The 21,587-nt window shown below is 53.7% G+C and overlaps 2 protein-coding genes across 3 annotated transcripts; both read right to left on the minus strand.

The window, feature by feature from the left end:
- Positions 1-1,135: 1,135 nt before the first annotated feature.
- Positions 1,136-16,258, minus strand: GANAB (glucosidase II alpha subunit). 2 transcript variants are annotated; one of them, XM_044259463.1, is made up of 25 exons: positions 16,189-16,258; positions 13,419-13,523; positions 13,168-13,276; positions 12,795-12,922; positions 10,583-10,762; positions 10,044-10,109; positions 9,169-9,238; positions 8,913-9,000; positions 8,729-8,825; positions 8,090-8,270; positions 7,336-7,489; positions 6,888-7,123; positions 6,679-6,805; positions 6,494-6,573; positions 5,892-6,035; positions 5,700-5,796; positions 5,277-5,378; positions 4,867-5,110; positions 3,598-3,662; positions 3,328-3,404; positions 3,145-3,219; positions 2,862-2,975; positions 2,628-2,740; positions 2,376-2,476; positions 1,136-2,236 (listed from the first exon to the last, which is right to left on the minus strand). In XM_044259463.1, exons 1-25 carry the CDS (start codon positions 16,224-16,226, stop codon positions 2,127-2,129), a joined length of 2,901 nt encoding a protein of 966 aa, XP_044115398.1. In that variant the 5' UTR covers positions 16,227-16,258; the 3' UTR covers positions 1,136-2,126. The 2 variants fall into 2 exon arrangements, with proteins under 2 accessions (XP_044115398.1, XP_044115399.1); XM_044259464.1 differs by lacking the exon at positions 10,044-10,109.
- Positions 16,259-16,490: 232 nt separating this feature from the next.
- INTS5 (integrator complex subunit 5) lies at positions 16,491-21,075 on the minus strand. Its single transcript, XM_044259465.1, has 2 exons — positions 20,960-21,075; positions 16,491-19,644 (listed from the first exon to the last, which is right to left on the minus strand). Exons 1-2 carry the CDS (start codon positions 21,037-21,039, stop codon positions 16,665-16,667), a joined length of 3,060 nt encoding a protein of 1,019 aa, XP_044115400.1. The 5' UTR covers positions 21,040-21,075; the 3' UTR covers positions 16,491-16,664.
- Between the last annotated feature and the right edge of the window lie 512 nt (positions 21,076-21,587).

A 21,587-nucleotide genomic window follows, 5' to 3' on the forward strand; every position in this document is an offset into this window, starting at 1 on the left:
GCAGACCCCGCCCCTGCAGCGGCCCCGCCCCGTGTCCCGCCTTCCCCACGCTTCTGTACACCCGCTCCCGCGAGCTGGGGCCGGCGGCGCCCGCCCGGGCCCACTTCCGGTCAGTCTGCACCCCGCCCCTCGGGTTAATTTCCGGTCCCACAGCCTGGTTCTGGGAACCACGGGAGTGGGTGACGTCACATCCGGCGTGGCAAGCTCGCGTGGCGGGCAGTGGGAGCGACTCTGAACTTCAGTCCCCTTGAACTCCAGTCCCTGCGCCCGGATTTCCTTCTGATTTCCATTCATTCCCTTACCAGACACAGAACCCAGTAACAGTTCTATAAATGCTTGTTACACAAATGAACGAAATGTAGGACTTCACGTGCCAGGCCTGTGCTCTGGGTGTCTCACGCACTGCATCTCACTCCAATGCTGAGATAGGTGGCATTGTCCCCATTTTACGGACAAGTAACCAAGGTTGACAAAAACTACGAATTGTCACTACGCAGTTTTCTATGTCCCATCTAGATACCGGTCCCCAAAATCTCTAGCTCCCTCTAACGCACGTTTCCTACAGGGCTGACAATAGGGGTCGCGATGTATGGGGGCTGGGGGTTAGGAGCGGGGTGCCAAGGCATGCACTACCTCCCAGGAAACTGGCAATATTTGAACTGAGAATTGCATGAACACATCCCTTAACTACTCATAGGCATGAGCCTTCCTGAGCAGTCATTTTCCCTAAAAAAAAAAACCCACAACCTTCTTGTTTCTGGTACAATAAATCTCCAAAACTGGTAGTCTCCAAAATGGAGAAATTTATTTCTTGTCACTGAAACAGTGGAGAGTTTTTATTAAAAAGGGATGCTAAGGAAAAAGCCTTTTGCATGAGAACATGACTATAAAGCTGTTTCTATTCAAGGACCCCATTAGCTCTGGTCACCACTATTAACTAGGCCTGCTAAAATGTGATGAGCTTGCTGGATTCCTCTATGAAAATACTGGCATCTAGCAAATTGAGGAAGACTTGCACTCATTCATTTTGCTGAACTGATGAGGCTTATGCTGATGTTAGATGAAAATGTCAGGCCCTCAGGCTTCAGAGGATCTGTGGTTCAGGCCAGAACCAGAATCCAGACACCAACAGTTATTTATGGTTTATCTTTTTATTGTTTCTCCTTTTATCAAAACCTGTCACAGCTGGGGGCCAAGAGGAAGTAAAAAAAATTGCCACAAATAGTCCCCCTTGTCCCCTAGTTAGTCCCCCCCCCCAGGGCTTTGGGCCAACCCTGGGCACACATGATCATCTCCCCCCCCCCAGTCTTCTCCCAGCAATAAATACAGGTGACCGTGATTCGATGAAACCACAACCAATTTCTCCATCTTGAATGCCCCCCAAGGGGACAAAACGGGGGCAAAAGAAGTTTAATGCCCATCCCCTCTTAAGGAAGAGTGGAAACTTCTTTCCCCCAAGGGACGGGGGGAATAGAACTGCCCCCGTCAGAACTGCAGCAGCTCTAGAAGCAATCAGGGAGAGGAAAGGCTGGGGCGACAGCGAAGAGGATGTTCTCCAGCAACCTCACTCCTTTGATCCATTCATCCCTTATCAGGTAAGGGGTGGTCCCAGTGTATCAGTGGGGCATAAAAAGGGGAGGGCTGACAGAGAAGAAGCGGGAGAAAGAAATAAAAGGAGGGAAAGCAGTTTGGTGGGAAGGGAAGAGGAAGGAGAAAAGGAACCCTAAAGCTCACTGCCCTCCTGTTCTTCCAAGAAATGGCATCAACACCATCAAGAGGTATGAATGAAGAGGGTCTAGAGGAGATTCAGGGCCCCCAAAAGAAAGGAAAAAGAAGGGAAAGCAAGGGCCTCATGGTCCCCAGGTCTTCACAGGTGAATGTGCTCCAGTTAGAGCAACAGACTGTTGGGAGGTAATGCGAGACTTGTCGTCAGCAGGGTGGCAGAGGTCAGGAGGTCACAGGAGGAATTCAGAGCCCAGGGACAGCTTCTCATCCTGCCCAGATGTTGGCAGAATCTGAGTCTTCAGATAAGAAAGGTGAAGTCTGGGGAGGGTCAAACTCCAAGGCAGAAGGAAGAAGAACTCTCATCACCACTGCACCCCTCCCACCCCCCAACAGCCCTTGCGTTATCGCAGGTGAATACTCCAGTCGGATGCCACGTTGACGCCAGGCTTGCGCAGGACCAACACCGAGGTCTCAGGGTCATGCTGGAAGGACAGACGGCTTTCAGGAGATCCTGTCGGGAGAAAAAAGAAAGCGTTCCATGGTCACAGCAACAGCTACGGCACAGCAACTATTTTCCCACAGGCAAGGTGTCCCCAGCCCTGCCCCTACTTCCTCTCTTTCCCCACCTTGGGGGCTAGTCTCACGCTCACCTTTTGTCTGGAGGACCACGGCTGCTGGCTTCCCGGCCCCTATTATCACCACTCGCTCAATCCAGATTGGTGTCTCAAAGTGGCCTTTGGGGTCTGCTGAGCTAGAGCGAACAAAAGCAGATGCCAGTCAGGGAGAAAGATGTCAGAGCCGAAGGAAGGATGAGACCCGAGAGCGGGATCCTATTTGAGAAAAGAGCACAGGGCACTGTGAGCATCCCCCAGGCTACCACAGACAAATGAGCGCTTCACTACCTGGAGACCAGGCTGTTGCCAGAGAATGAGAACCGACGCAGCAGGAACTCCTGGCGAGTCTGATAATTGAATGTGTGCCCATCATCTAGAAAGAGCTCTCCTTGGGCTGTACCCTGAGGAGGAAATGGGATAGGCAAGAGCCTGAGCCCAAGGGGGAAGAAGGGGCGCTCCCCTGGGGACTGAATCCCAGGGAGGCATGCAGAGGGCTGAGGGGCTCCCTGCCCACGCACTCACCTGGGGACTGAGAGCAACGAAAAGGGTGATGGGGTCATCCTTCATGCAGTCAGAAGAGCGCCGCACTCGCATCCACCGAGGGATAATTGTCCCTCCACGCTGGAACACAGGGATCTAGGGCGAGAACGGGAAGAAGCTGCCCCACTGTCCAGGCTTGGGCCCAGCAGTGTCTTTTGCTCTTGCCCATCTGTGCCCACTTAGGTACCAGACCCCAAAGCACACACTCTCCCCTTCTCGAAACTGACAGGCAGACGGAGCTGGCAGCTGGGCCAGGCATACTCACAGTGTTCAGGGTTACAGGTAGGTACAGGGTCTGGGGACCGTAATGCTTCTGGTAGCTCTGAATGTCATACCACACCTGCGGATGGCAAAAGACATACTAGGTCACTGCACAGAGCCCCCACTCTATTTACTCTCCTTGCCCTTCACCACCTTTCTCCACCACACCCTTTCTCCCTTAACTCACCTCCCCTTGGCCAGGCAGATACACCTGCACGCCATGAGCCCCGGAGTCTGATACAGGGTGAACCAATAATGCATCCCCTAAAACACACCAGAATCCGCTGTGAACTGAGGGGACCAGTTCCCAGGTAGGGAGCACCAAAACACCTGCTGTCTTGCGCCACCGGCTTCACTCACTCCTCCCTCCCTGGGCACCCACAGACCTCTCCCACAGGGGCCTACTTCTTCTCAGCCCTATCCCAACCCACCAGCAATGGTCCCCTCCATTTCTCACCAAGCAGGAACTGATCGTCTATACTGAAGGTGTTCACATCCTGAGGATAATGCACCCACAGGGGCCTAGGAAGGAAGCAAGACAAGAAGGGAAGACACCTGCTGTCTTGGCAGAGGTCAAAGATGCTACCCCAGGAACTGGAGATAAGAATGGCACAGGGTGGGGCGCCTGGGTGGCTCAGTGGGTTAAAGCCTCTGCCTTTGGCTCGGGTCATGATCTCAGGGTCCTGGGATGGAGCCACGCATTGGGCTCTCTGCTCAGCAGGGGGCCTGCTTCCTCCTTTCTCTCTGCCTGTTTCTCTGCCTACTTGTGATCTCTGTCAAATAAATAAATAAAATCTTTAAAAAAAAAGTACAAGCCAGGAGCTTGCAGCCAGAGAGCCCAACTGTGCTGTAGGCCTTAGCTATGCAACCTACCCTTGACCATTGAACTTCCTCACCCATCTCCTTGCCGCCTCCTCCTCCCCTGCCCCCTCCTGAAACTATTCCACACAGCAACTTTCCAGTGGCCATTGCATCGTCCTGGATCACATCGAATTTTCATCTCCTAGGTCATGTCCTACCTCTCCCTCTGGTTCCTTACCCTGAGTCACACTGGTCTTTCTATCCCTGGAACACAACAAACTCATTTCCACTTTAGAATGTCTGCACCTGAAGTCTCCTGTGCTGGGATTTTCCTCCGCCAGATCACAAAAGTCCATCTACCTCATTAGTCAGACCTCACCTCCGATGCCCTTCCCCTACCCCTCTTTTTAAGAATGCCCCACACCCAGCGTGGAGCCCGACATGGGGCTTTAACTCATGACCTTAGATCAAGACCTGAGCTGAGATCAAGAGTCAGTCTCTTAAAAAAAAAAAAAGAGTCAGTCTCTTAACCCAGCGAGCCACCCAGGTGCCGCTCACACATCCTTCTTCTTCAAAAAGCTATCTGTAGAACCAAATTCCATTACCCTATTCAAAGAGCCTATCACTGTTGGCAATTTTCTTATTTGCCTATTTGCGTACATGTCTGTCTGTTTTACTCCCAAGGATGGGAGGATACTTGTCGGCCCAGTTTCCGGCACTGGGGATAGCGATGAATGATGCCCGGCAGCAATGTTTACTGCCACTCATCCCCATTAGTCTCTTCTTACTCTTGACCTTGAAACTAGAATCTCCTTCCTTTCCGAGGCCCTGGTGAATGGTGAAAGAGGCCCAGAGATGGAGCCCAGTCCCCACTGTCCCTCAGCCACCTCAGCCCACTCCACAAAGACACAGCTGGCTGCCTCACCTCATGACGGGAATGCCTTCACGATGGGCCTGATAGAAGAGGGTGTACCAGAAGGGCAGCAAGGAGTACCGCTGGCCCAAGGCATCCCGGACGATGTCATGGTACTGAGCTGGTAAGAGCCAGGGCTCTCGCCGCCCAGTGTCCAAGTGTGCGTGTGCCCGGAAGAACGGCTGGTAGGCACCCATCTGGTACCAGCGCACAAGCAGCTCTGGTTCTGGATTTTTGAAGAAACCGCCCACGTCCGCTGGGAGAGGGGAGGGAGGAAACAGGCTGGAAAAGAGGGCTGCTACCTAAGGAGCTCCCCCAGGCCCCAATCTAGACTCTCAGCTCTCTGTTCACGCCTGGGTTCTGTGCCCTCTACCTGGCTCCTCTCCCACCAAACCAAGACCCCCAATTCCGCCCCCTCTCACCTCCACAGAAGGAAAGTCCCACCAGCCCCAAGCTGAGACACATAGGAATAGAGATCTTCACATGGTCCCACTCGGCAGTGTTGTCCCCAGTCCACACAGCTCCTAAGGCAGAGGAGGGAGATGGAGGCTGCAAGCAGCGGGGGAGCCCCGCTTTTCCTACAGCCGACTCCTCTGACCTGCCACCTCTGTTCTAGGGCCCCCAGGACCCTGCCCCAGATGGCAGAATTCACAACAGCACTCGAAAGGGGACCGGACCTTCCCCTCCCCGGATCCCCTTAAAGTGCGCAGGTACGGGGGGCAGGCAGCCAACTGCTCTCAGACAGCCACATGGGCAGATTTCTCAGAGAAGCAGGCCTTGGTGCACCACTCCTCCGATCTGCCCTTCACACCCCCTCTGTCACAGCTCTATTCTCCAAATCTTACCAAAGCGCTGGGAGCCCGCGAAGAAAGCCCTGCTTAGAACAAAGGGGCGCTCCAGGCCCCCAGAGCGCAGCACCAGCCCGTCTGCCGTTGCCATGTGCTGGATGGAGACAGCAGAGGAGGGGCAGTGAGGACTAAAAGCCTGCTGTCATGTCCATTCCCCAGCCCTTGGGCTCTCCTTGCTCGGCCTCTTACCACGTAGAAGCCATAGATGTTATGGACGTCTCGGTGCTCCCAGCCCCCATAATGCTGGGCATCCTTAAGCATAGTAACCTCAGGACCATTGAACACAGATGGCTCATTCATGTCATTCCAGACATAGAGGTTGGGAGCTGAGCCCTAGGTACACGAGGCAGAAAATGGGGACAGAAGGAGAGAGAAGAGGAAAAAAAACAAACTGTGAGAGCAGAGCACGCCTAGGAATCCAAAAAGTATTTCTCAGGGTCCTACGAGGAACAAGAAGGCCTCCTGAAAAATATAAGCAGCCAGGGGCGCCTGGGGGCTCAGTCAGTTAAGCACCAACTCTTGGTATTGGCTCAGGTCACGATCTCAGGATGGTGGGGGTCAAGTCTGGTGTTAGGCTCTGGCCTCAGCCGGGAGTCTGCTTCTTTCCTTCTCTCTCTGTCCCTTCCGCAACCCCCCACTCCCACACATACTCTCTCTCTAATAAATACATCTTAAAAAAAAACACAAAACAAACAGAGAACCAACCAGAGCAGGGCTGGCCGGCAGAGAATGACGGTCTCAAGGAGGTGGAGGGGGAATGACAGATGCAGGGAGAGGAGGGGCTGCCGTACCTCGTAGTTGTCAAAGCTGAACATGTTGGCCCACCAGGCCCTCATCGTAGGATTGGTAAAATCAGGATAACCAGCGGCACCTAGGACAAGTTAAAGGTAGCTGTCAACTTCCGCGGGGCACAATGGTGGCCATCCTACCTTCCTGGTCTCACAAAAGCCTCTCCCTCAATTCTGGGCACACGTACCTGGCCAGCACCAGCCCTCGTAGTCAGAGCCATCCCGGGTTTTAACATACAGACCCTGGCTCTGCAACTCTTCATGTACACGGTAGCCAGAATCCACCTTGATGTGGGGGTCCACAATGGCCACCAACTGCAGGCAAGGAACAGGGATGCTCAGAGCTCTCCAGGGCTGCTGTGCCTGAGGAGACCGAGCATGGCCACAGCCCTCTTACCTTCCGCCTCTTGGAGGCCAAGTGTTCCAGCATGGTAAGGGGTTGGGGAAAACGGCTGGGGTCCCAGGTGAAGTACCGCTTGCCATCAGCATGCTCGATGTCCAGCCAAATGACATCGCAGGGCAGGTTGTGGTCATCGAAGCCCTGATCGACTTCCAACACATCGGCCTCGTCCCGGTAGTTCCAGCGGCTCTGGTGGTAGCCGAGGGAGAAGAGCGGGGGCAATGCCTGGGTCCCTGCAGGCACGGGGGTCACAGTGGGGTCAGGCCCAACCTGGGCCACCAGAACACCCAGAAAGGAAGGGAGGCTTGTCGATGAGACAGAGTGTGAAGGGTGCTGGGCTAGGAAGTAGGCTGAGGCACAGAACTTTTGAAAAGTGGAGTCATTCTCTCAAGAAGACAGGGCCAGCAGAGGAGGCTGCAGGCTGGCAGAGAGGGGACGCACGTACCTGTGAGACTGGCATACTGCCGGAACACATCAAAGGCAGAGGGCCCGAGCAGCAGGAAGACATCAATGATGCCGCTCTCCGACATCCAGCGGACATCTGTCTGCGGCGTCTCTCCGGAGCCTTGCAGGTAGTCTAGCATCTTCCCAAACAGGGTCTACAGAGGAGACCAGACACACAGATCTGACACCCACCCTCTTCGTCCCTGACCCAGAGACAAAGCAGCAGTGTTCTCTTCAGAGTCCTCACACAGTGGGGTCCTAAGGAGTCACTCTGGGCTGAGATTAGATATCATCTCCTCGGGGAGGCTTTTCTGGACCACGCCCTCTAAAACAGCACTGTCTCCGTCCCCACCACGTGACCGCTGCATCTCCTTCTCAACACTTACCACTGCAGAACTCACCCCGCCTTCTCACCTGTGTTAACATCTGTCTTCCACCCTGAGAGCGAGAACATTTCCTACCCCAACAGCAATATAACCCCAGCACCTACCAGAGTGTCTAGTACATGACGTATGGTCACTAACAAATGCACTGACAATAAATGCAGAAGGAGCGATACCTTCTCCACGGGCATGTGTTTTCTGGGAAGGGCCAGGGAACTCAAATGCTGCTCCCAAGGCTCAGGGCCCCTTCTCCCACCCAGTCCCTAAACAGGGATCCCCAGGAGCCTCTTCAGAGTAAATCCCCCCAGCACACCCACTGTCTCGGGCCTGAACACGTGCCACTCTCTTACTGCTCCCCGCCTGCGTGCTCACCTTCCCTGCGGTGTTGGACGATATGTCAACCCAGGTCTCCGCGGCATTGAGCCAGAAGATGCCCAGGTCCCGATGAGGGCTGTGTGCCAGGAGCACAGGCACAGACCCATACAGGGCCATGGGGTTGTAGAGCTCATACTGGAATACATCCAAATTGTAGAGGCGATATGGCTCCCCACCCCTGCAGGCAGACAAACAGACTGGCCCTAGGCTGTGGCACCCACAATCTCCACCCCACAGATACAGAGTGGTAAGAACTGGCCCCCTGCCCTTTCTCAAACCTTCCTCAAACAAAAATTTGTCTTTATTTAAGGTTTTATTTCTGAGGGAGAGTGTGCATAAGCAATGGGGAGGGGCAAAGGAAGAGGGAGAAGCAGAGTCCCTACTGAGCAGCAAGCCTGATGTGGGGCTCGATCCCAGGACGCTGGGATCACGACCTAAGCCGAAGGCAGACGCTTAACCAACTGAGCCACCCAGGCGCCCCTCAAAGGAGAATTTTCTGATCACCAAAGGTGATCTGGCCACAGGAAGTGATCCATGCTTGTCTGGAGCGTCCAAACTGCACGGATACCACTCCATAGCCCTAACGCCCAACCCCTCTTTCCCGCCCCCATTTCTTGATGTCACCATGGGACTTACTCAGTGACCTTTAACCTCAGGCTGTCTGCATGCTCAGGAATCCCATACACATGCTCCATGCCTGGCAGAGAGAAGTCTAAACCCACAGATGTGGGGCCTGGAAGGAAAGCAAAAGATGGGCTCCAGAGCTTCTGTTTGACAATGAGTCCTTGCATCCCTGCCCGAGGCTCTCCCAGTCCCTCACCATATGGCTTGCTGTCAGAGTGAGTTTTGAATGTCTCCTCCCAGGCTCCTGGCTCATCTTTCTCTGCCTTCCCCTGGGTCTCCTCTGGCTGTGAGGAGGAAAGCAGAGTACCTCCAATCACACACTAGCTCTCTCTTCCCCCACCCTCTTCTAAATCCCATCCCCAATGGGGAGACTGAGCTCAAGTTTCCTGTGGGCCTTTCCCCTCCAACCTCCCAGCCAGCCCTGTGCCCAACAACCCAGCCCACTGACTTGCCTTGTCACCATCCCCAGGTGCTTCCTCCGGCTGGGCCCCACCGCCCTCCGCTGGGTCTTTTGATCCTTGCCTGGAAGGTAGGAGAGCTGTCTGCTCCAATCCAGAGGGGGCAGGGACGAGGGGCTAGTGGAAGGAGGGGTAAGGGAATAGAGAGCCAAGGGTCCAAAGGAACGAAGGCATTGGAGGAAGGGACTGAATGTTAAAGCTTGGCAGGGGACCCCAGTGAGCAGATCAATATGCAAAGGACGGGGAGAGAAATGAGAAAGGGAAATGATTAATGCCACCAGGAGGTGCCTGCACACACACAGGACTCAATCCCCAGCCTCTGCCTGCGTTCCAGAAGAGATAGGCAGGATGGTTCAAGTGCCTGGACTGGGAATGCCAGTGCTGGCTCTGCAGCCTCTGAGAGAACCTGGCCCCAACGACTCTCACTGGACCTCAGCCTCTTGGCCAGACACCAGGGTTTTACAAAGGCAAGGGGGTCATACCACGGTCAAGCCTGTACAGCTATATGCAGGGACTCAAACAAGAGGTTCTGCCGAAGAATGTTTTCAAGGACAGCTGGCAAGCAGTTCCACCTAGAGCCTCAGTGCACCCCCACTAAGAGCCAGAAACCCCAGCCTTGGGCAGCATCTCTCCACCCCATCACAAATCAAGAAGCTCCCTACATTCCTTAAGGACTTCCAGCATTTCATCTTCCTTCTCCCAGGGGGCTCCCAGCCAGGGGACCAGGGACCAGATACCACGTATCTGGAGAAAGAAGGGTGAGTGAAGGGCAGGGTATAGAAAGGTCTGGGGCACCTTCCCCTGGGGGCCAGAGTGAAGGGTGGGTAAGGGCAGAGGAACAGATACAGTACCAGCGGCCATGGATTTACCTAGAGAAAAGGTTCTTGATCTTATCCCAAATGCTACCGAGCGTGAGACTAACTTTATCCGAGAAACTGGGGCAGGAGGAAATGGGTAGGGAAGGGGAAAAGGAGGCACAAAACCAACACAAAAACAGAAACATAAAAGTGAGTTTCAGTCGACAAACTTCCAGAGATGGGGGGATGGGGCAGAAAAGAAACAAAACAAAACAAAACAAAACAAAAAGGAAGAAAATAAACCTGGGAAATGTGATGGTGTGAAAAGGGGAAGAGGGAAAGGCAGACCCAGGCAGGCCTCCCAGAGGTGGTGCCCAGAGTACAGCTCAGGGACAAAGGTGACTTGCCTCCTGGTCTGTACAGGAAACGGAGAAAACCGCGACCTGGGTCTGCTTCCTACCCTCCCTGACAGCAGCTTCTCCCAGCCTCAGCCCCAGCCCCTACCTGGCGGTCCTGCCACCCTGTCTCCTCCCAGGGACCCAGTGCCAAATCCACCACACCCCTGGGCCCTAGCCTACTAGGTCTTCTCCAGTCCCAACCCCTGTACTCACGGGACCCTGGGGGCCCTCTGGTGCTCAAAAGCCAAGAGTCCTCTGGCATTGACACTAAGCAGAAGACTGCGGTCCTCTAACAGGTCCAGGCGGAATGGCCGTGCTGTCAAGATGATTTTATAGGGTCCCTCAGCCACGGTGAGCTCCACACTGTTTTCATCACGGCCAGAGACAGAAAGCCTAGGAAAGAGATCGAAAGGGATAAAAAGAAGCACGAAGAGCCAAGAGTAGTGATGACACTTTCAGACGGTGGGGAGGGGGACTACTAAGAGCTATAGTTGGTGTGGGGACAGTGCCAGGGGCAGACAGATTCACCAAAGGAACGAAGAAGAGCCTGGCAGTGGACCCAAGTATATTCAGAACTTTGAAATGTAACAGAGGTAGCAGGGCAGTTGGGTGAGGAAAGGAGGACTATTCAGTAGAAAAGTCAGAAAAATAAATTTTGATTAGGAAAAAAATGGTACCAAATTTCTACCTCATACCAGATATAAGTAACTACTCCAGACAAATTATGACTTAACATTTTTGAAATATTTTTTTTTATATTTTTTATTTATTTATTTGACAGAGAGAGATCACAAATAGGCAGAGAGGCAGGCAGAGAGAGAGAGGAGGAAGCAGGCTCCCCGCTGAGCAGGGAGCCCGATGCGGGACTCAATCCCAGGATCCCGAGATCACGACCCGAGGCGAAGGCAGCGGCCCAACCCACTGAGCCACCCAGGCGCCCGTGACTTAACATTTTAAAGTAAGATTTTTAAACTTTTTTTTTAAAGATTTTATTTATTTATCTGACAGACAAAGACCACAAGTACACAGAGAGGCGGGCAGAGAGAGGAGGAAGCAGGCTCCCTGCTGAGCAGAGAGCCCGATGTAGGGCTCGATCCCAAGACCCTGAGACCAGGACCTGAGCCAAAGGCAGAGGCCTTAACCCACTGAGGCACCCGGCCGCCCCTTTTTTTTCTTTTTTAAGTAATCTCTACACCCAACATGGGGCTCAAACTCATGACCCTGAGAACAAGAGTCACATGTTCTAAGGACTGAGCCAGCCAGGCGTCCCTAAAGTAAGATATTTAGAAAAAAATACAAATATTTTTATGACCTGGAAATAGAGAAGAATTATTTAAACACAACTTAGAAGGGTGCCTGGATGGCTCAGTCAGTTAAGCATCTGCCTTCGGCTCAGGTCATGATCCCTAGGTCCTGGGATTGAGCCCCACATCAGGCTCCCTGCTCAGCGGGGAGCCTGCTTCTCCCTCTCCCTATGCCTGCAGCTCCCCCTGCTTGTCCTCTCTTTCTGTCAAATAAATAAAATCTTTTAAAAAATTATACAGGGGCACCTGGGTGGCTCAGTGGGTTAATCCTCTGCCTTCGGCTTGGGTCATGATCCCAGCGTCCTGGGATCGAGCCCCACACCAGGCTCTCTGCTCAGCAGGCAGCCCCCCTCTCTCTGCCTGTCTCTCTGCGTACTTGTGATCTCTGTCAAATAAATAAATAAAATGTTTAAAAAAAAAAAAAAAAGACAAGTGAATGATAACTTTAGAATAACAATCACCTCTGGGGGCGGTCAGGGCCACACAATAATGAGAAGTATATGATTGGGTTGGGTAAAGGGTACACAGGGAAGGTTTATCATATTCTAAATTAAGTACTTAATAGAGAGCCATGCATGGGGCCCTGGGCTGGCTCAGCTGGCAGAGCATGCGACTCTTGACCTCGGGGCTGTTGGGTTTGAGCCCCCCGTCGGGTGCAGAAATTACTAAAAAATAAATAAATAAATAAACTTAAAAGAGAGAGAGAGAACCCCATGCATGGAATACTCATTATGACACTGTGTCGTGACTCAAGAATTTGAGGAACCGTATCAAGACTATCTGATAAGGGGAAGGGAAAGGACAGGAGGAACCAACCACACAGACACTGACGCTGGAGAGCAAGAATGGGGCCCTGTTTATTTACTTTTGCATCGCCAGCCCCTAGCCCAGGCCTGGCACAAAGCTGGAAGCAGTATCTGTCTGCACAATGAAAAGAAGAAAAAGGGCAGAAAAGAAAATGCATGAAACAAAGGGAGAAACAGAGCAAGGTTAGGAGAGCGGCAAGGATACTAGAGAGCTGCTATCCCAAAGTGGGGGGAAAAAAAAATCAGCCAAATAAAGATTCATCGGGAAGGAGAAAAGGACCGTGGAAATGCACAGGTTTCTCAAGAAAAATTTACCGAGATGTCGGGGGATCAGCCACCAATACATCTGACACCCGGTATCGGGGCCGCCGGGGCTCCAGCTCATCAATCCTTATCCGGGTCATGTTCTTTTGAAGCCCCTGGAGCTCCAGCACCAGCACTACCTGTGGGGGTAGAGGTTTGGATCTGGAGAAGGGAGAGGGCTACACCACAGAATGCCCTCTGAACCGACTCCCTCCTGAGGGGGTCTCCTCCTTCTAGCCCCTCACCTAAGGGACCTGAGATCTGAATTCCTCAGAAAATCCCAAGATGGCTGGGACAGGATGTTGGCTATAGGTTCACCTCTGACAAATTACCCCTTAGCAAGTGTTTCCCCACCCCCACCAGACTCCTCCTTTTCTTCCCTGACCTTGGTAACCTCGTTGATCAGGCGGACTGTGAGGGCATCGGGACCAAGCTGTAGAGAGTCCAGCAAGGCTCGGTATGGAGAAAGGCCTGGCCGTATGCTTCGTTGCCTCCTGCCAAGTGAAATGGGAAGGAAGGTTCCCCAATGTTCCTTGGTCCCTCTACCACCTGCAGTGTCCCCAGGCTACCCCCCACCTGCCACAGCACCTCCCACAGGACCCTATTTTCCACCCCACTCTCCAAGAAATATCATACTTGCAGAAGGAACTCTCTTCACAGGTCTTAAAGTTGCTTCTATCCACAGCAAGGGTAACTCCCAGGCAAACCCCTAAACAAGCAAGTACCAAACCTGCCCCAGACCTACAGAGGAAAAAGACAAAGAGGGAACAATCAGCACAGAGGTCAGAAAAGGCCCCACCTTCACAGGGAAAGGCCCCTTCCCACCACAACCCTAAAGGGGGAGAGAAATATAAGGAGTCTGGTTAAATAGAAGAGAAGGCAGCGTGGACATGGGGTGAAGTGTCAGGCCTGAGAAGTTGGCTCGCTCACACCTTCCCTTCAAAAGGCAGAGGAAGTGGACACAGGATCTTTGGCCTTCAGAGGCCCTGGTATTGACTCTGGTTACATCAGCTTCTCAGAGGAAAGGAGCAGTAACAGCCAGTCCCAGGGGAAGTGGTGGCACCATGTGAGGAACAGAGAAACAAAGCCAGCCATGCCTTTCCACGGGCAAGGCATTAGGTGGAGTTATAGTGGAAAAGTTAAAGATGTACCCTCAGCTGGCCTGTGGTCAGCTAGAATACCTAGAATCCCAATATCCCTAGCACCCTCGGCATCCTGCTGCTAGATCTTCAAAGTCAGTCACCACTACTGGGTAACCATAGCCACATGTATTGAATCCTAACATATCCCCAGACACCAGACTAACTGCCTATATCATCAGTTTTCAACTCTCCCTGAAGTTTTTAAAACTATCAGTCTCAACCCAGAGATTCTGATCGAACTGATACAAACAGGGGCCTGGGCATCAGTTTTGAAAATCTCCTCAAACAATACTAATGGGCGACCATCATTCAAAACTTCTTCTTGATACACACTACCTCTTTTTCATTTCTTTCGTTGTTTACTTGGTGAATGTAGGGTTAGAGTTTTACCCAGATGGGAAAATTGAAGCACAAAAGGTTCAATAATCCATCCAAAACTAAACTGCTAATAAGGGGTGAAACTGGGATCGAACTCAGCTCTGCCTGACTCTGGGGCCCAAGTACTTCATGATACACAATACAGCTCACCACCTCCCAGCAGGGCCTGCCTCATTGAGGACCATTACCCCAAGGTTACCACACACTGTCACTTCCCCCAACGTCCTATCAAATGACAAAGGACTAATTGACCTATTTAAGCAAGTTAGTTTGAAAGGCATGTTCATCCATTCTCAGTAAATCCTAAACAGAGGTCCTCAAACTTCACTGTTAAGAATTAACTGCAGTGTTTAGTAAATGTAGATTCCCAAATCCCGGGGTGGAATCTGCATTTTACACATGCTTTTCCAGCAACAGATGTGGGTTGTCCAGGAGCACACTCTTAAATGTGTGTCCTAAATAGGAAGAGAAAACAAACACAGGCTTCTCTTAAAATCTTAAAACTTTGCAAACTGTTAACAAGGTAACTAAAGACTATATATACATTGTTTCCAGCATTAGCCTCAATCTGTTTGACAGCTAAAGGTAAGGAAAATCACCAGAAAGGAGATGGCAGAACATAGTCCTCCAGTTCCAGAAGAATGTGAAAAGCAATGCAGAACACACAGAAAAGTGAGAACACCAGGCACTGTCTTTTGATAGGCCAAGAAGGAATAATTAGAAACAAAAGAAGAAGAAATGCTACAAGAAAACTCAACAGCTAAGCTTATGGCCCAGGTCCTGAGGAGTGACCGCAGCAGGCACCCTGCACCACTGACCCCATGTCCACCTGCCCAAAGCGGCAGTAATCATAAGTACTGTGGGTTAAATACCCTCTGGAGTTCTAGTTACACAATCTATGCAATGGGCTTGGGAGAAATGCCAATGAGGTTAGGATTTCTAAAAGCTCTTTTCAGAAGTGACCTGTTGGAAGGCCCTAGGAACTCAGAAATGCCTCGAACGCCCCAGAGCAAGAGGTGGTCACAAGCCAAAGTCAGGAATGAGCCGCAGGGTAAGGTGCACCCGTTTATTGTTTCAAATCACAGACTTCAGAGAGTTGAGTTTACAGTCCAATCTTTTTTTTCACTGCTGGTCACAGGACATGCCTCTCCCACCCCAGTACATCCGTTATGTCCAGGTAAACGCTTTGTGGCGTTGGTGATTGTTTCGAACCGTTTTTTTCGGTAATAGAAACTCGAGATCGCAGACCAAAACATTCGATTGCCATGTTGTGTTTGAGCACCATCATCCAGAGAGACCGTGAACTTACGGGATCCTGCCCCAGCCGTGCCCAGCGACCGTGAACACCGAAAAAGCTAGGGTTGGTGTCCATGTGAAGACAAGGGCAGGGCAGGGTCCGGGGCTCTGGGGTGGGGGTGGGGGGCGCGTAGGGCAAGAAGGGTAGTGGCAGACGGGACAGCAGTCCGCGGTGTTTCCCGGATAAGGGGCCCGAAGGACAGTGAGCTGCGTTCCCAGAGGCCCTGCCGCGTCTAGTCCCCGCCCCGATGTCCCCGCACACTGCAGGAAAGAGGCGGCAGCGTAAACCGCCGCGAGCCGCCAAGGGAGGGGGGCGGCTGAGAGCGGCCAAGGCCAAGAAGAGCGAGCGGTTGCGGCCCTCATGAGCCGCCGGGCTGGAGCTGGGTGCCCCAGAAGCAAGGGCCCCCAGCGCCGCGCGGATCTACCGCGAGGAAACCGGGGGAGACTGAGGCCACCTCCAGAGGGACAAAAGGTGCTCACGAGGCCGGGGGGAGTAACAGAGTCTCAGGAGGACACACAGGAAGGAGAGATATGGGGTTTGGGGGGCCTGGGGGCGTCCCGGGCGTGTCCCCGGGTTCCGGGCTCCTCACCGCCTCCTACGCGCCGCCACTGCCGCTACCGCCGCCATCTTGTGCCGGGTTTGCTCCTTGACCCCGAGCCTCTCCTCCCCCCCGCGCGCGATGAGCCACGTACCTTAGTGCCCGCCCCTTCCGGCCTTCTGATTGGCCCGACCAGAGAGCGGCCGGGCGACTGCCCCATTGGCAGAGCGCACACAATAAACGCCCGCGTCAGGCGGGCCCAAGGGCGTGGCTTGCGGGCGGAGGGTGGGATGGTCCAGAGCCAGGCGCTGTCCGACTTTACCAGCTCTAAGCATCAGACAGAGGCACTGGACTCTGCTTTTCTCAACTCGGCAAATTTTATTTAGAAAAAAAAGTGAGGGAGGAAAAAAGTGACAGCGCTCTTTAGCCTAGGGTTTTAGAAGAGAAACCTCCACCTTTCTGCAGCACCTTAGCCCCCTATCTCTCTCACTGCTCAACTTCCCTTGGCTTCCGAAGCTTGGAAAAGGCTATGTCCCCTGCCGAAGGAGAGTGGACGGCGAAGGTGCCTGAAAACGGCCAGAGAAAAGGCCCAGGCGGTCAATATTGCGGTGGAGGACACTGTGCAGCACAGCAAGATGGGGTCCACCCTCACCGCCACCCTCCCTGGAGAAGTCCCGGATGAAGCGGCCACGCTCTGACTGGAAGATGAACTTCTGGGGCAATGGTCCATGCTCCCGGAGAAAGCCCCAGACACTGAGCAGCAGCAGACGCACTTCAAAAGGAGCCAGTTGGCTAAATACCTCGTGCATATTACCCAGGGCTGGTGGCAGGAGGCTTCCCTCTGCCATGACAGCTACCAGGGTGCAGGATGCCTCCAGGTGCCAGGGAGAGTGAGCTGTATCAGGGTGGCGAGAGGCTTCCCAATGACCCAGAAGGGCGGCTAGTAGCCCCCGCAGGAGCACGGAGCAGTAGCACAGGGCTGGGGGAGCAGCAGCTACCAGCTTCAACAGCTCAAAGAGCAGGGGCTGTTCCCGGAAGCGACGGCCAATGCGGAGATCCCGCTCCACTGTGGCCCTGGCATGCTCCTCAGGGGGCCAGGCCAGCTCAGCACCAGCTGCATCAGGACACACGCTCTCCACCAAGGTCACTGCCACTGCTTTGGCTGCCTCCGGGCTCAGGGTGGGAGCCCCCCAGCAGCCCCCACATTCAGTACCTCCAGGGGCACTGCAGCAGTGCACCAGGAGGCTGAGCAGGCTCTGGGTGTTATAGCTCACTTCCTGCTGATTGCGCGACTGGACAAACTTCGGTGGCTTTAGGCCACGACCTATGACTCCAGCATGGAAAACTGACCAAATCCCTCCAGGCCCTGGCACAGCTGCAGTGTGCCGACGGTTTGTGTCCAACAGGGAGGCAGAGGCCAAAGGAGCGGAGACAACCGAAAGAGTCTCGTTGTCCCTATCCACTTCCCCTCCAAACAGTTCTGCGTTGCCCCGATGTAAGGCTCCCTCAACTAGCAGCTGCAAGACAGCCTTGAGCCCAGCTGGGGAGGTCTGAGAGAGGCGAGTGAGAAGCTGAGAGGCCGATGCCACACCTGGGGGGCCATGCAGCCTCAGAGAGGCAAAGAAGCGATGTACTCCAGCTCTCACCAGCCCCAGGAGTTGGGACGGGGACAGGGCTTCTTGAGGAAAGGGACAAATGGCCAGCAGGGAGGCAGCAGCTTCAGCTACTTCCTCCTCAGGATGTAGCAGGAGAGGAGCCAGGTCAGACAAATGGGCTGATGCAGACTCCCCAAACCGGGCCCCGAGGGCTGCAGGGCCCTCACCACCCTGCTGTTCCCACCCCACTAGCAGTGCCAAGTTACGTAGGAACCGGGCAGTGAAGGGAGGCTGCAGAGTCCCTGCGTGTACCCGAGCCAGGCAGCTTCGGAAAGCCAGAGGCAGGAGGCCAGAGAGACTGACCACCAGCCCTGCATATAATTGGGTGGCCAGACTCAACTCTTCAGGGCTTCGGGCCCGGCTCAGGAGATGGCCCAAGGCCTCGGGTCCACAGCTAGGCCGAGTATAGACAGAGAGCAGGCCCAGGAGCTGGTGTTGCCAGAGAAAGCGCTTCCGCTCCAATCGTAACGTCTCTCCACACAGCTCTCCAACGTGGTTCCTTAGCGCATCTAGAAAGGGCACAGGGCGGGGGGGTGGGGGCGGGCCCAGCACCCCTTCCCCAGGAGACCCTCCCCGGTGATGAACCAGTTTTTGCAGGTGCAGCAGCAGCAGCTGGATCAGCCGGTCACAGGCCTCACGTACAGTGTCCGGCACAGCCAGGCCCTGGGTAGTAATGACTGAGGCAGGCATAGCTGTGTCCACCAGAAACTGCAAAAGGCGGTAGGCACCTGCCCCCGAGGCCTGGCTCACCAGATGCACAGCCAGATTCAGCATGTTGTCCAGCTCCTCTCGGGGGAATCCCTGCAGGTGTTGCTGCAGCTGACTCAGTACAGCTGGGGGCTTAAGGCAGTCCACCAGCTCTCCAGAGACGGTGCCCAGCAAAGCTGGTGACATGACCGCCAGCTGCAGTAGGAAAGGAACTGTGGCCTGAAGGGACGGGTCACCACTCCGGCCCCCAGAGCCCCCTGCCAGGCTATCATGGAACATTCGAAGAAGCTCCCGGCGGATGCTGTCTCCGTGGCGGGAGGCCAGGTGCCCTAGGATGCCTACAACTGAGGCAATCTTGGGCACCCGTTTCTCCCCAGGGATAGCAGGAGATCCAGGGAACGGGTCTATAGAGGGGGTCTGAGAAGAGCTTCCACCACTGCCACCAGCTCCACCTCCAGCCCCACTGTGAACACAGAAATCCTTAAGGCCACAGGAGAGAACTCGGGAGATGATAGTGCCAGGAAAAGAGGAGCCAATATGGGCCACAACCCAGTCGAAGTGTGGGGAATGCTGGACAGAGGTATCCAGCAAGGCATCCACGCAGGCATCTGGGCAACTACCAATGAGAGCTGAGAGACACTGAACATAGATGTCCATTAATGTGCGGGTGGCCCGACAGCCCATCCACAGCTGCAGCAATTCGTTGAGAGAGCCAGTGGCGTGGGGCACACGCTGGTGCTGGCCTGAGTATGTGCTGCTCAGCTGCCCCATGAGGTCAATGGACCATGCACTAATCACAGGTGCCCAGGCCTTCGGGTTGGCCCGGATAAACTCAGACAGCACCTGCTGTACTTCCTGCACCACATCTTCTAGACCAGGTCCCCCAGCTGGGACATGGGAGGGTGGGGGTGGACGGAGGTGAGGGGGGCCAGCCACAGGGCTTTCATCCAGGGCAGCCAGGTGGGCCCGGACACTCTCATCAAAGACTCCTCGCAAGTGGTCGAGCACAGCAGCCCGAGCAGGTGGCAAAGAGCGGAGCAGGAGAAGACCACAGCGAGCATGTTCCCGGGCCGAGAGTTGGTGGCCCAGAATAGGGTCCACACCAGTCAGAAAAGCCTTGATTTCCTGGGACAGCTCTTGAGCACTGGAAGGAAGCAAGAGAAGCAGACTTAGAGCGCTGCAAGATGTTAGGCACATTACATTCCCCCGTGAGCTTTGGCTTCTTTCCACGTAAAAGAGGGATAACTGTACCTCCTTCGTAAGATAATGTACATGAAGCATTTAAGCACCGTATCAAGTTCACACTCATCACCCAATAAATACTTTTCTTTCAATAACAATATCAATGCTAGGTAACTCATGTAAGGTACCCTCTTAGGAACTTTATGCGTATTATTCCAATCCAGACAACAGCCCCAATAAGGTATGATCCCACTTTACAGATAAGAAACCCAAGGTTAAGTGATCAGATTATAAACGCCAACAGGGTAGTAAACATTTTTGTGCTCTTCAACATGGAATGCCTTTCTATTGAGGCACCTGGCATATGGGAAGTACTCTGTTAAGTATTCACTTAATTGAGTAAATATATATTGTGTGGCTATAACATCTGCTTTAAAAACACCTTTCTGCTTGATTGTGCCCCCCAAAACACAAGCTCTTAAAGAAAATCCTAAGCTTAAACTTGTCCCTCATTAAGACTTCCTAGTACCTGTTTCTTCCCATATTCTGCAAGCCTCCTAAGCACCCACCACCTGAACTCCACATCAACAACCACCTTCCAGGCATCCTCTGTGTGCCTAGGAATCACGGTGTCCCAGGATACAGACAACGTAATGCCTGCTTTTCAGCCCTTCCCCTCCCAAAACATATAGCTTCAGTCTTGGGTGTTCAGAAACCAGTGTTATGGGAAGAGGCAAAGTCCCCTTCCTCTTACTGCCTTTTCTGCCAAAGAAGACCGCATCCTCTAAGGGCTGATAGGGCTCCGACCGTGCCCTCATTCCTTAAATAAATAAATAAACAAACCACCCTAAGGTGAGGGAGAGTAGCTTAGTTGGAGGGCAAGGTAAAGGCTAGAGGGAAGCATTTTGTGGGTTTCCGGGCCTGGGTTTCCAGGCAGTCTCCATGAAGTCGGGGGACCTTGGGTTCTCTCGGGTCTAAAAGGGGTAGGACAGCTCGGTTCCCAAGCCTTCTGATATCCCCAACTCTTGGGAAAACAAGGCCGGAATCTGGGGTAACTAAGCGTTAGGGTTTAGGATGAGGCAAGACCAAGGTCTTAGGAGTGCGGGCACTGGAGCCCGGAGTTTTGGTGAGGCAGTCCCTGAGTTCTGGGAACACCCGACCAGGAATCTCTGAGAACCCTGACGAGTTCTCGAGGTAGGATCCGGGTTTCTGCCGAGAAGGCTGGGGATCGGCGCAGGGCCGCGCGATGGGGGGAAGATGCCAGGGGCTCTAACTACCTGAGCGGCGCGGGACCGTGGGTGGCCGGGGCAGGCCCGGGAGGCCCTGGGGCCCCGGGAGGGTCGCACAACGCGGACATCCCGGAGCCCTAGCCCGAGCCCGAGGCGGGAGCGGCGAAGCGCAGGCAGCGCATGCGCGCTGAGGGAAACCCGAAAGGAACCACCGATTAGGCTTCTCAGGAAAACCGGTCCGGCGACGTCCGCGACCCTCCTACATTGGTTCCGGAACACGTTCGGACCGCGGAGCGGGATCGCGACGGTGACAGCGAGAAGCTGACCGGGCTTCAACCAACCTGTTTTACCCCCAAAGGGCGTTTAAGACACAAACTGAAGCTAGCTGCGGCTATTCCCAGTTGGATTTAATTATTTTGCCGAAAACTAAAAATGCAAAGTGTTCTACTCACGAGGTTTTAAAAAATGAAGCACTAGGAAACAGTTCATCAATTAATAGTGACGATATTAAATAAGTAAACAAACACAATGAAAAAAGCAGTTAAAGGAGAGAAAGGAAGGGGAAAACGGTAAAAAGATGGAAAGAAAGGAGGGAGGGACAGCTGGGTGGCTCAGTTGCTTAAGCCTGGGAGTCGGGATCTCAGCTCAGGTCTCTCAGTCTCAGGGGCGTAAGTTC

This window comes from Neovison vison, chromosome 7 (assembly GCF_020171115.1).
Source record: "Neovison vison isolate M4711 chromosome 7, ASM_NN_V1, whole genome shotgun sequence".
NCBI classification, from domain to species: Eukaryota; Metazoa; Chordata; class Mammalia; order Carnivora; family Mustelidae; genus Neogale; species Neogale vison.

Bases quoted from the DNA above. Each gene is read 5' to 3' on its own strand.
- GANAB (XM_044259463.1), bottom strand. From the start codon at position 16,226: ATGGCGGCGGTAGCGGCAGTGGCGGCGCGTAGGAGGCG. The intron at 6,036-6,493 runs GTACGGCAGCCC...TCGTGTACCTAG, and splicing joins TCAGCTTTGACAACTACGAG to GGCTCAGCTCCCAACCTCTA. The intron at 2,477-2,627 runs GTAGTGAAGCGC...TGTTCGCTCTAG, and splicing joins GGCAACAGCCTGGTCTCCAG to CTCAGCAGACCCCAAAGGCC.
- INTS5 (XM_044259465.1), bottom strand. From the start codon at position 21,039: ATGTCCGCGTTGTGCGACCCTCCCGGGGCCCCAGGGCCTCCCGGGCCT. The intron at 19,645-20,959 runs GTAGTTAGAGCC...GCTTCCTTCCAG, and splicing joins CACGGTCCCGCGCCGCTCAG to TGCTCAAGAGCTGTCCCAGG.